General features: G+C 40.3%; 1 protein-coding gene across 1 annotated transcript in view; it reads right to left on the bottom strand.

Moving 5' to 3' along the window:
* The window catches only part of cspg4 (chondroitin sulfate proteoglycan 4), a 72,537-nt gene extending 58,554 nt beyond the window's left edge, over window positions 1-13,983 (bottom strand). The window contains exon 1 of the mRNA XM_085359427.1: window positions 13,870-13,983. Within this exon, the coding sequence (XP_085215553.1) occupies window positions 13,870-13,945 (76 nt within the window). The 5' untranslated portion in view covers window positions 13,946-13,983. The remainder of the gene's footprint in view (window positions 1-13,869) is intronic.
* Between the last annotated feature and the right edge of the window lie 342 nt (window positions 13,984-14,325).

The following is a 14,325-nucleotide window of genomic DNA, read 5'->3' as shown; positions in this document are numbered from 1 at the left end:
ACATAACTGACTGTGTACCTTTACATCTCAAAAGAGATCCACATTGCCTTTGGCAAGACAGTGGGTTGAGTTTATTCCACTTTGAGCTGCCAGGAAAATATTTTTCCTCACAAGTAGCTTGCACGTTAGACGACAGTATGAGTTTGCTGCAGCAACAGCTGCTGAGCAAGTTAGTGTTGAGACCTCCACCAAAATAGACAATATGACAAATTACTGAAAGGAAATCTTCACTCCTGCAGAAAGATAAAAAGGTTTTTTTTTTGTTTTCTTGTTTTTTTCTAACTGTGATTGATTGTATCAAGCTCCATTTTTGTCCAGTCAGTTTTCGAAGATCGTCCCCTGTCAACAAACTGATTTACTGTCTGGGCTGATAATGTCTGGCTGCAAAGTGGAAAACATAAATTTTGTTTAGAGAAAGTTTATTGTGGCTGTGATACTGCTTTTCAGAATCACGGGGGGATATTCTTATTTTGGCCTACACTTTCCAGGGATCAGATATTTCAGTTTTAAACTCTTAAACTCTCCTTCACTGTCTGCTAAAGTATGGTAGTGCTTGTTTGTATGTGTGTGTGAAACCCAAGACACACCCTTCCTAATCATGCTTCCCCATCCATAATGTCTCACTTGGCTCATACTACAACTGTAACTCACCTTCACCTACTTATCTCATTTGAGACAGAACTCAGACTAATTACTCAGTAAATGATGATGATTGCTTTTTCACCTACTGATGTAGAAAGCTGATGTAACTGGTTGTATATTACAGATATATAGACATCCACAGATGGAAACCAGTGACCCAAATTATTAGTTCAACATTTAAAAGATCTAATCCTTTTCAAAGTTAGAAGGAACTACAGTCTTAAACTACACTCCAAAGCTTCCCTCCAGCCTGCTTCGACTAAATGGACATCTGTTTATATAACACAGTTTGTTTACTTGACCATTTTGCCTTTCCATATATGTACAAGATTAGTTTTTACTGGAAGGGCAAAGGGCAAAGAAGTACTGTGAGTTCGGTAATTTAAAAAAACAAAAAACATTTGTGTGCATTAAAAAGCAGGAAGACAGAAAAACAAGTTCAGTTTTCCCCCCATTAGGCTGGCCTTGAGCTAATTGCTATCCAGCAGTTATTGGTTCCCTTATGTGTAGCAAATGTTCTCTCTTTCACTGCAAATTCACTATACAGCCTCTGGGGAGTATTCAGCAAGGATTGGACCACATTTCTAGGAGATTTTCATACTTAAAATGGGTTTTATATATATATATCATTGGTTAGCTTTATGAAATCAAGTGGAAACATTCTTTTACCTGCATAATTTAAACCTTACGCTTAACCTTCCCCATCAGAAGACCATAAAAAGAAAGCAGCAATTGTGAGAACACAAGAATTCAGTTCTCTTCAGTCATATTTCTATAGCACCACTTCTCAGGTCACTTTGCATTGTAGCTTGAAGACTGTACAATGTTGCAGAAAGAAACCCAGCAATTTACTACGAGTAAGCACGTGGTGACAATCAAGCTACCCAAATCTAAACCAAACTCAATAACATTTCAGATATCTGAAGTATCTCCTCTGTGGTAAAGTACAATGAAGCGTTGCTCTGAAGAGAAGCTTAGGAATGTGTTTTTGGCTGTTAGAGGACAGGATGCTCTGGGGTCACACATGGTCAGCTTCCCTTTTTCTGTATCTTCACATTCCCATGGGGACTATCCAATGGCCCAGGCCGGACTCAATATAGTACATCAGACTGCATAACTAGCCACAAAAAACAGGTTGTTCTTGGATCACAGTAATCCTTCCTTATCATCTGCATTTTTGGTTTGGCTGATTACTTGTTGACTTCAATGCACCCGCCTGGTGCTGTCAGTTGCTTAGAGTCCCGATTTGTTTTTCTCATTTTCTAATGAGAAGTTAAAGGGCAATATATATTTACTTCTTCTAATTGTTTTTAATAAAGCTTATTGTTGTTTTTGAGCTTGATCTCCCTCCCCTTTGATGACACGTTAATAATGCGTTGAAATGGGAATACATGCTTAGTGATGATAGAGAATTATTGGGTAATGTAATGCAATGGTTCAAAATGATATGTGTTTTATGAGTGTGTTGGTCGTGTTCATGTAGAAAACGCTGCAAAGGCTTTAAGCTACTAAGTGAAGATGCTTCCAAAACAAATACAGCAAACAAACAACCTCTAAAGAGCTTTATAGACATGGGAAAGCCAATATTGTTACCATCAGATCAAGCCCAGCTAAGAACAGAATATTTTCCCATCATCAAGAGGTGTCTTGGCAAATGTGAGATGAGCCTTTGTGTTCTTTTTGGTCAGCAGTGGATGCCTCAACTCTTGCATGGATGCCATTTTTGCCCAGTCTATGTATTATTGTTGATTCATGAACTCTGACCTTAACTGAGACAAGTGAGGCCTGCAGTTCTTTAGATGTTGTTCGGGGTTGTATTGTGAACTCCTGGTTGAGTTGTTGAATTTTGGTTTTCTCCATTTGATAATGACTCTCACTGTATAACTGTGAAGGTTCTCAGTCATCCATGTCATCGTAGTCTAAGAAGCTTGGAAAGAAAAGCGTCTGGACTTCTTTAAGTTGCTTGAAGATGTTTCACCTCTCATCCGAGAAGCTTCTTCAGTTCTAAGGTCAAATGCTGGAGAGAACCAGAGGACTTAAATCTGGAGTCCCAAATCCTTAAAAATGGCTTTGTAACCCTTTCCAGCTGGATATATGTCGATGACTTTGCTTCTCTGTTGTTTCTTTAGATGGTGGCATGATGTGTTGCTTTTAGAAGTCTTTTAGCCTGCTTCACTTTGTCGGACAGGTTGTATTTAAGTGATTTCTCGATGCAGCAGGTCTGTCGGTCATCGGGCCTGGGCATGGCTAGTGAATACGGTTAATCACAGTTAATTCATGATTCATGAAAAACTGAATTTTCCTCAATATCCTGAATCATCTAATTGTGACAAATTTGCAAATAAATAAGTAATCAGGAAGGGAGCAAATACGTTTTTACAGCAGGTTTTGAGGATCTGTTTTGCCATCACTGTGTGAAAGATTCAACACATAATTGCACAAGGAGCTTGTGTAACTTGGCAAAGCAGTGACGTGTGTTTCAGCTCCTCTGTGTAGCTGTTCTCTGCTTCATGCTACTGCAGACAGTCAGTCAAACTAAACTTCATGGGACACATCATTTCCTCTGGTTATTTTAAGCCTTCGTAACCAATGTAATGACGACATTTGCTCTGGTCCCTCAACACTGGGATCTGTGTGAGCCACAATGCATAAAGAAAACACACATAAACACTTTCTCTTACACGCACACATACACACAGCCAAAATCCCCACCCTGGATCCCCTTTTCCTCCCTTCCTCCCTTCCTCCCTTGTCTCTTTCGTCAGCCTAGTGTGAAGCAACATGCTCTTGCTTGGCGCTACTGTCTAGCTATATTTAACTAGGCCATGCTATTCCAGAATGCCAGATCCCAGGGCTGGTGCTATCCCCACCCCCTTTGATTCTGTATGAACCCAGCTTGTAATGAGGCCACCTGGCTTCAAATTGCTCAGGTCCCTCTGTGGTGTTGATCAAGATGTTCAACAGGATGAGATCTGGCGCTGGTCTGCATGCTGTGAAAAGTGTCTGTCCTAACCGCAGCCCCCCGCTGCTGTGTTTTTGGAATAATATAGCAGGAGACTAGCTATTTGATAGCAGGAGACTAGCTATTTGGATAAAAAGGGGAATTTCATCGCTGAAAATCATGCATGTGGAAAAAAACACATCTGTGTTAAATTTTTTGGAGAATTTCCCACGTCACATCTAAGGAGTTTGCAGGAAAAACTCTAAACTCTGTCAGTCACCAAATGCGCCAAGCAGAACTATGCTGTTTGTCCCTGGAGGTTCTCGCACTGCAGCAACTCGTCTTGCCGTCCTGGAGCAAAGGCTTATAACAACTAGGAGTGGACGACTAATTAGAAGCGGAGGGAGTCCCCACAGTTGAAGTGGATTTCTCTATATTTAAAACAGTGAGTCATATTCATCTGCACACTACCACTGATTCACTTAAAAATAGCATGCTCATTTCTCTAAGGAACAGTGTGAACAAAACAATTATACTTGAGAAATGTGCAGTTCGACATATAATATATTGCCATCTTTTTTCATTTGCTGTACAGCATTTGATGTATTTTGTTTGGCTGACTGTATACAAAACTTCGTTTTCAGGAAGTTGGAGGGCTGCCAGGAGATTAATAATGGCTCCTGATAACAACCCAGTCTGTACATCTGTTTCAAGCAAAAAGCAACAAGCAACCCTGAGAATACTTCAAAACTTGGCTAATTGACATTCTTCCACCACAGATGTTTTGTCTATATTCGGTACGCAAAATCAGTGGGACAGTCTGATTAAAGCCTCCAGCTTTGCCTCGCTCCTAACTGACCAAGCCAGCTCCAGATGTTGCAGTGGAAACCTCAGGCTTTTCCCAACATGTCCTCATATGAATCAGCTCAACACTGGAAACATTTTTCCCATGATTCATGCTGCTTTTCCAGCGCCTGTGCTTGCCTTTTGTTACCCTACTGGCAACATTTGTCTGATTCCAGGACATGTGAGTAACAGGCAGTGCAGTGTTCAACAAAGAAGGCACTGTTCCCCAATAAAAACACAGACATAATTTACGTCATATGATCATTAAAAAGAAAAAAACATCTGATGAGATGATCAACAAGACAAACAAAGAAGAAAGATTTTGAAAACTGATTTAGAGGGAATAAGTGATTCCACAAAAGGTCTTTGGAATGAGAAAAAATTTTGTTAATCCCTTTCCCCTCCTCCTTTTCATGTATTTTCAATTGATAAAGGAAACAATGGCAGCCAGAACAGAATGGATTCTTCTTTATTCAAATGATAAAATAGACTGTCCTCAAAAAAAAAAAAAAAAAACCCCAAACAAAACAAGAAAACCCCATAGAGGCGGCTCATATCGAGACATCTGGTCATGCATAATTCCTGCTTATTGAAAACTTGGCCGTTCTGTGATGATGAGAATTTTCTCTAGAGTTCTCATTTTGGGCACTAAACTCCCCGACAGCTCTTATCAAAAATAAACACAGTTCATTTGGTGCAGCCAGTTAAGAATGCAAGTCCATCATTCTCAGGGTCATAACACACTTTGAATGTAAATGTCCCACACAGATTCTGGCCCCATTGCGGTCCTACAGGTATCATAATGTGCATAAAATTATCACATTATTACAGTTTTGTTTTGTGGGCTTTTTGGGGGGGATGGTGGTGGTGGTGGGGGGGGGGAGGGGGGGGAGCAGTACTTTACTGTACAAGTTTGCCTGCTCCTATGCCAAAAATGTATTTTAGGGTGTGTTTAACACGCTGGTTCCTTAACAACGCTCATAAAAAAGTTTCAGTTCCTTTGACAGACTGAACCTTAAGTTTTGCTTTTTACATTCATAGCACCAAAACTGGAGTACACACAAAAAGTATCTTCAGTGACAAGAAGAAAAACAAGTACTTCAGCAGGTGGTTTGGACTCCAAAGAGTCGTGGTCTTAATATTTTTGAATTAGCCTGAGGAGACAGAAGGCACTCTGACAGCTTAAATCCACAAGGACCCGGAACAATCTACCTGCCGCCACCTTAAAAAGCTGTGTGTAACTATTTTGAGGAGTTTGGCCACAAACTTGGGCATCTTCATATAAATACTTGCCTTGAAAATCTCATCCATTTCAAACAGAAATGAAAATTTACACTGTCAACATGCATCAAATTTGCAGGTGTTTCTCAGTTTCAGTGTCTCAAGGTGTTTCAAATCTGGACCTTACTGTATGCGTGGCTAGATTCCCACACAGATATACAACCTCTAGTAATTTAAGCAAATGACAAAGCATGGCAGCAGGATGTAAATACAACACATTATGTTGCAATGAGTGTAATTAAATATTCCATCAATAACCTTGGACAGATTTAAAAGGAAAATATATGTTTTAGCATGTGATGTTTCATAATTATTGCAATTTTTTTATCCTTTGCCTACACCTCCACCACCAATATCTCTCTCAAGCCATTTAAATAATATTTTTTCTCAGTTATGTCTGCCAGTGGTATTCATTCACTACTTTGTTGTTTTTGTCATGGTTTTAGAGAAAAATTATTGGTCACATTTTTTGTACAGTGTGGTGTTTTGATAAATGTCAGCTATTTTCCTCCCTTGCCGGCGCAGCTATAACCCCGTGCTGTTGCTGCTGTAGGTAAGAATTGCCGAAAATTGTATGGCGACGAGGTAATTGTAACAATCTGAAATTCCAAATAATCACCTACAGACCTGAAATCTGGTTACAGAATCTCCATTACTCAACCGTACCACCAACTTATCTGATTGCCTTGAAAGGGGTTAAAACAGCACAGGAAGCCCTGCTGGAATAGCTTCTGAACGTCTAACTAGGGACAAAATCTGGGCCTGTGTTTATGCACAGAAACTCTTTTGTGCACACACCCCAAGCTAAATGACTTCTGTGTGTGGGCTGTCTGCCTGCTCTGAGCAGATCATAACCCTAAAAATTATCTGAGCCGCCTTCCAATGACAGCCAGCAATCTCAAAGAGAACAATGTTGGAAAGATCATCTGCCAGAGGAGTACAGAGTCTTCAAGGTAAGGGACATGTATGTATGTTTTGTTTTTCAGGGTTCTCGCATCACACTGAGAATAAAGTGATATGTACTTTATCACGTGTGCTTTTGAAGACACTGAATGCCTCAATGTCAGAATTTCTCTCTTACTCCGGCATTGACATCTACAGCTGCATAAAAGACAGCTTGATAAACTTGATATCTTCATCCTATGTTATGATTACTCTGTTACTCAGATTTAGTTATGTATGGCTCATTTTTTTTTGTCAATGTAGTGATCTTTCCTGTCAAGACCTATGACAGGAACAGAAGGATTTGCATTACACGAGCCGAGCTCAAACTAGGACTATCAAAAATGTAACTCCAGATGCTCTCATGGCCCCTCATCAATTATATTTTTATTATCATATGATATTTTAGAAGCATATGCACTAGACGCTGACCATCTGGGGCTCCAAGATGGTTGTTCCAAGGTCATCCAAATTCTTGGGATCCCGCTAGCTAATGCAAATGACGGAAACTATGAAAACACCTTGTAAATTGGCTGGGGCTGTGCTGCTGAGGTGAAAGAAAGGATAAGGTGGTCAGCAAGCCCAACTGTTCTAAGGCCTTTTGTATTTTACATTTCTTGCTTGCAGCTGACTTGCTTATCTGACCACAGCAGCACGTTGTGAATGAGCACCAGTGTCTTGCTCAAGGACAAGCTGACAGAAGTTATTGCTTTTACAGCAATCAAACCTCTAAAAAACTCTATTATTGGCCCGCCACTGTAATCACTGAACAGACATGCTGTTCATTCTGTAGCTGCAGGTCAAATATAAAATTATACCTGTAGTAACAAGATGAAGCTATAGAAAGGAAAGGAGCAGGGTAAGGCAGGTTGCCTATACAGCTAATTTTGGATTCTCGCAATGATGTTTGCCTCAGGCCAGAATCCTAAAAAAAAAAAAAAAAAGCAGTTAATAAACCACGACTCACTGAAACTTTCTCTCTGAAAGTGGCAGGATGAAACATCAGGCAGGCAGAAGTGAGGAAGGTTATATCATACGAGAAACATTATCAATATTGATAGTCGTCCATGCTTCGAGATGAAATAAGGGTCTCATTTCCATGACGCATTAAAGAAGGAGCTTGGCAGTGAGCAGAATGTTGTCTCAAGTACAAGGGCCACTCATATACTGCACTTAAGTTTTTGATGACATGCACTTCGTCTGCAGTGCATAAGCAATCAGAGTTGAGGTTTTTTTTGTTTTCTTTAAGGCAAATGTTAAGATAAAACAACATAACAAAACCCTGCTTTCTCCTCAATGATGGGATTTGTATTATTGTGTTTTGAAGCAGATTATAGCTCATATTTTCTTGGGAAATAAAACATGGCTGTGTCTGAACTGTCCACCAATTCGCTATGTAAGTGCATAAGCCTTCTATATCTTGACTGTGAATTTCCCCTATAGTGCACTACAAAGCAGTGAAGTGACGCTATGAAAGGTAGTGTACAGAAGAAGGAGCGCTACATCCATCGAGACATCATGTGTTGCAGCCTGTTTATCTGTTATGAAACAAACAACCCCCCCCCCCCCAAAAAAAACCCCCAAAAAAACAAAACAAAACAGAGACACCAGATATGGAGCTAATTTGATTTTCTTACTCTTTGAGAGTGCCTGGCAAGCATAATGCTCCTCAGATGTTTCAACCGTGCAGTGGCTCATCTCCTTCTATGCCAGAGCAGCATGACTTTCAAATTACAGATTTTAGCTGGTCAATTTAAACTGTAAATGTGTTAGTGGAAAGTAGCTTGCTTATGAAATGAAAAGCATAATGATAATTCATAAAAGATTTGTAGCACAGTTGCAGTTTCTCTCATCCTTTTGTAAGTGGATACATTTACGGTAAAGTATGCAGAAATGAATAGGTGTGCATAGATTAATATGGTAGTAATGTGTATAGATTGTGCTGTTATCCGTTACAGTGTTTACTTATTCTAACTGTGTCCACTATGTAGCAAACACTATATAGTGGATGGGTGTGTCTGATGTTGGTCCACTAGGATCAACATGAAACTGATAAGTCATGTTGTGATGCCGTTGCCCTGCACTGTGGTGGAAAAGAGGAAAAAAGTCTTTCTTTATACAAAACTCTCTTTTGGAACAAATGGTAAGCATTTCTAAAGTTTTCTTTATGAAGTTATGCAAAACAACAACTATATTACCAACTTAGCTTTGCTTTCAGCCAAATTTAGGTTACTTATGTTGGTTTGCTTGTGATAGCTTTTCATCGCATTAGCTAACTTCTTGGCTAATGCTAACTCTAAGCTTAGAGAACGTGATTGGTCAGCTGCAATGTTGAACCCAGCATTGTTATGACAGTGTACTAACAACACTAACATGGATATAAGACGCTCAGTTTTAATACAAAAGCATTTCACTGTGAGCTACAAGCACCTGGTCCTCCCTTGAGAGAGAAAAGGCAGATGAGGAGCTGCGTGTTCTTCCCTCCTTTTATAAACACAGATTTTCTTGTTTACATTTACTCCAAAAGCTACTTTTCTATCCTATCTTAGCTTTACGTTGTGTTTAGACTAAAAGTTGAGGGAAGGGTCATGAAGCATGTCTGCGGGACCAGTACAACCTGGAATAAAGGCTAATCTCATCAATTTCCCAGCACAAATATTGGATTTATTAATCTTCTGTGCAGACACTTGTAGTCACACCATTTTCCCTGCCAACTCTCAAGGAACATGTGGAGGCCTTGTATACGGACACTTCACAAAGCCGAGGCAAATTCCATATTTATTTTTTTTTCTTGTTACCATAGTAACATTATACCCATGGGGAGATAGCTGGCTCATATGCAGTCTTGGGATGCAAATCCCTTCGTTAAGCTTTGCAATTGAAAATGCAAACACATTCAGCAGAAAGACATCTCTGAAACACTTACAAATGTGCATAAAATATTTGATATTGTTTGTAGTAGATGTTCTCTTAATGTGTGTTATCTGAGCAATTTAGGAAAAGCTTCCTCAATTAGGTATATGGGAATTCAAACAGTGCTTTTGCGATGATAGATGGTATGTATTTCATAACATATTCATTGGCAGCAATTTGCACAGCAGCATTTGTTCTGCCAGCAGGGGCTTGTCTGTTCATATCTGTATTTTAGAAATGCCTACATCTCATAAAGGGATTTTCAGAAAGCAAAACAAGACAACAAACAAGATACCTAATTTAGAAAGATTTGCAAGAAAAAAGGAAATCAGTAAATAAGTAAATAACAGCCAACAGTGGGAGTGGCAGTAGATGTGACTTCCTTAGGAACATCAAACTTTGTGCACTTATCAACAGACAGAAAAATGAGGAAAAACTCTATTACCAGGGCAACCAAACAACGTGTATGCACTGGGGAGCTATTTATGATTTGGAAATAACTACCCATCCAATTTTTCCAAACTTTGTTAAAGGGCAGCTTTAAAGTCTGCTGAACAGATAGAGAGCTGCAGGGTGTTTTAAAGACTCAGAACAGGAACATGTCAAGTCCAATTTCAGACACAACCATGATAAAGCGAGTTTCTCTTGATATGAAAAAAGTGCTCTCATAACGAATGAATACAGAATACTACAGATTTTCTGGCTGTGTGTCCAAAAAATATCGCTTTTGTTGCAGGAATTTGTATTAGAACTGCAGACATTACTTGCCACTGGCCTTACAGATAAGGTCAGAGTTCATGATTCAGAAACAAGAAGGTGACTGGGCAAAAATGGCATATGTGGGAGTGTTTCTAGGCAAAAAAAAACAAAACACTGCTGACCAAAGAGAACACAATTTCCCACATTTTTAGAAAAGCATCTGGTTTTAAACTAACACACCATTTAATAGAAAAAAAAGATAATAGTAACAGTCAAATATAGTGGTGGTAATGTGATTGTCTGGGGCTGCTCTGCTGCTTCAGGATCTGGATGACTTGCTGTAATTGACGGAACCATGAATTCTGCTTTCTATTCACAAATCCTGAAGTAAAGAATATCTGGCCATCAGTTTGTGCCATGAAGCTCAAGCGCACTCTCATTTGGGTTATTCAGCAGGACAATGATCCGAAACACACCAGCAAGTTAGTAGCATGCAATACAAAATGGTTTTGGAGTGGCCTAGTCAAAGTCTGGACTTAAATCCAATCAAGATGTTTTGGCATGACCTTAAACAGGTAGTGGCTGAATTAAAAGTATTCTGCAAAGAAGATTGGGACAGAATTCCTCCAGAGTTATGTGAAAGACTTTTTTTCTGCCTTGATAAATAAAATCATCTTTTAAAAACTGCATTTTTGCATTAATTCACATGTCACGTGAGTACTATGAAAAAATTTGGGGTGATTTTTGGTAAGTGTGACATTAAATAAAAAAAAAAAAAATCAGAAACAGAGCAAATACTTTTTCACAGCAATTTAAGTGGATGAAAAACAGCAGCATAAGACTCAATTGGAAAATGGGATATTGCACCACAGAAGAAAGCTCATATAAAGTGTTGTGATAGTGGACGTCTCACTGTGCTGCTTGCTTCTGCTGTTGTGGCAGAAGTGATTATATTTCTCTGGACTTGGAGAACTGCAATAAAAGTGACTACAAGTCTACCACTTCAGTATGGGCATCCCCAGTAGAAAGGTGCAAACGACTACAAAAAATACCAAAGCATCTGGACACTGTGCATGCGTGCATGTCCCGTGACAGCTGAAGACTTAAACACTGGGAGGAAATGAAACCCTCTGTAAGCCTTCTAGGATGCCTATGGAAGAATCCCCCAACAGCTTGTGGCAGGCATTTTGTAGAGCAGAGGGGGCCAAAATCTAATCAGTGACTTGGTACATCTGGTCAACATTAGCATTTAGTTCTCTAGGGTCAGTGGGTGAGTGCTGTTCACACTGAGGCACAGAGGATTGTGCCAGCAGAAAATTAGATGAGGAGAAATCGTTCCCCGGTGCAGTTTTTGTGTTATATTCTGCCACATTTTCAATCAAAGGAACATTTCATCTTAAAAATGTGGAGAACTGCAAAGCTACTGTAACTATAACACCAACATGTGAATGTGTACTTTATATCTAAATAAAGACGGGGCGATCGTGGCTCAAGAGTTGGGAGTTCGCCTTGTAATCGGAAGGTTGCCGGTTCGAGCCCCGGCTTGGACAGTCTCGGTCGTTGTGTCCTTGGGCAAGACACTTCACCCGTTGCCTACTGGTGGTGGTCAGAGGGCCCGGTGGCGCCAGTGTCCGGCAGCCTCGCCTCTGTCAGTGCGCCCCAGGGTGGCTGTGGCTACAATGTAGCTTGCCATCACCAGTGTGTGAATGTGTGTGTGAATGGGTGGATGACAGGTTGTGTAAAGCACTTTGGGGTCCTTAGGGACTAGAAAAAAGCGCTATACAAATACAGGCCATTTACCAAAGACATAAATTACAGTTATGCAAAAGGCTAGCAAATAAATCGCTAGCAAATCATATTTTTCTGTACTCAGACAGCACTGTTTGCTCAGTGTAAAGCTAATTCTTCAGCAGAGGGGTCACTGTCACGCCCGTCAGCGGGGTTTATCTAGAAATGAGCAAACAGAATGGCAGATGACTCTTTTCATGCTTGCCGTGAACAGATCACAGTGCCGAAGAACCGAGTCCAGCTCCCCGGCCGAGCTTTGACTATGTGCCACTAAAACAAAGCAATACTCCTACATGCAGATCAAGGGACACTTTTTCACTTTAGCTGCCAATGGAGACATTTGTCCAGACTTAATTGGAGTGGAATTTTCAGCGAGGGTTTGAAAATCTGACAGCAGGGGGAAAACAATGGGCCCAACAGCTGCTCAAGTCCAAGGCTGAACATGCCAACTTGCCATGTGTACAACTTTGTGGCAATGTGAGTTATTTAAGCTGTTTGAAGACAGGGGGGTTTCATTTCCCATTAAGACACACAGCACTCTGCATCTCACACAAACTGCACTTGCATCCAGCAGGACTAAACTAGCTCATCATAGTGAGAAAGTATATCTGTACCTCTTTACTCTAAGGGATCATTGTATAATCCTTTGGCCATCAAGCGGCTGCTTCCTGTAAACGCACACACACTGCCTCTCTCACTCGTTTACTAGCACCTCTCTCTCTCTCTCTCACTGCTACTTTCATCTCTCTTCTCTCTTGTTGGATAAGGAGCGGCTCTGCCTTCCACTGTGCACTTCCCCTCTGAAAGAGCCATTCATTGCTGCCGGCAGCAGGACCTCAGCTAAGAGGGCTTCAACTTCTCTACCTCCTGCCTTTTGGCAACACGCTTTCAATGCAAACATTCCCAAGGTAAATGCGCTCACTCATTCAGCTCACCACAGACTTGAAAGCAAAAAAAAGAAAAAAAAAAAAGAAGAAAAAATGCGATAGAGGAGAAGCCGACAGATGTTGCCCCAGCCTTTGGACAAGTGGTCAGACCATTGCTCATCTTTTCCTCAGTGTATTGAGTTTCATCGAAGAATATAAAAGGTTTTACAACAGTGAGTGACATGTGTCCCCACTGCAAAAACTCAAAATCTTACCAAGTATATTTGTCTTATTTCTAGTCAAAATTATCTCATTACACTTAAAATAAGACACAATCAGCTACAGGGCAACATTTCAGTAAGCTAAAGGAACTTGTTTCAAGACAGTGAATCTTGAAACTAGAGAAAAACTAGAGATTTTTCACTTGTTCCACTGGCAGATTTTTTCACTTAATACAAGATATTTTAGCTTAAAATAAGTGAAAAAATCTGCCAGTGGAACAAGTGAAAAATCTCTAGTTTTTCTCTAGTTTCAAGATTCACTGTCTTGAAACAAGTTCCTTTAGCTTACTGAAATGTTGCCCTGTAGCTGATTGTGTCTTATTTTAAGTGTAATGAGATAATTTTGACTAGAAATAAGACAAATATACTTGGTAAGATTTTGAGTTTTTGCGGCCGTGAGAATGAATAAACAACAGTAAAAGGGAGACAACTGAAGATCTGATGTGGAGTTACTTAGAAAGTTTGTAGCCCAGTGCAGCATCTGTAAAGGATAACGTTGATACTGGGTTTGTTTTGAGAGATTAACTTGTCAGCCAACCATGGTTGGATTTATGCAGAGGGGAAGCCTCAGACAGAGATAGTGATCTGATCTTTTTCTGTGGATCTCTGACAAATGGGAGCAGAAGGGGAGAGCCAGGACACTAAAAGAGGGATTTGCAGTGGCACTTACCTCCATGACCAGGGCTGGGGAGGCAGAGCAGTACACTCAGGAAGGCACCAACAAAAACCAGATGCAGGGCTCTCATATTTTCGTTGCTGAAGAGTTAAGTCCTCCACTGTTGTGTTAAAGACACTCCATTCAGAAGAGACTGAATGAGTTTCCAGTTTTGGGACCTGCTACAAGATACTTCTCTATGTGAAGGGGCAGGGCTGGGGAGGGACCGCTAGAGGGACGCCTTCTTTCCAACCCCAGCCCCTACCCTTCTCCAGCACACTTGCACGTGCACACGTTACACACACACAGATCTTCAAAGAATGGAAAATCATAACCAGACTCTCTTTGCTGACCCGACACTTACATATTTTTACAAGTACAATACCCGTTTATACATATATTTGTCTCTCATACGCACACACACGCACACAACAAATTTACACGCATCAATTTACATGGCTTTTGTAACAC

Source organism: Diplotaxodon limnothrissa, linkage group LG7 (genome assembly GCF_057381915.1).
Source record: "Diplotaxodon limnothrissa isolate DT_005_m linkage group LG7, D_limnothrissa_male_GT1.1, whole genome shotgun sequence".
Taxonomy (NCBI): domain Eukaryota; kingdom Metazoa; phylum Chordata; class Actinopteri; order Cichliformes; family Cichlidae; genus Diplotaxodon; species Diplotaxodon limnothrissa.
This window is presented reverse-complemented; position numbering and strand designations above follow the sequence as displayed.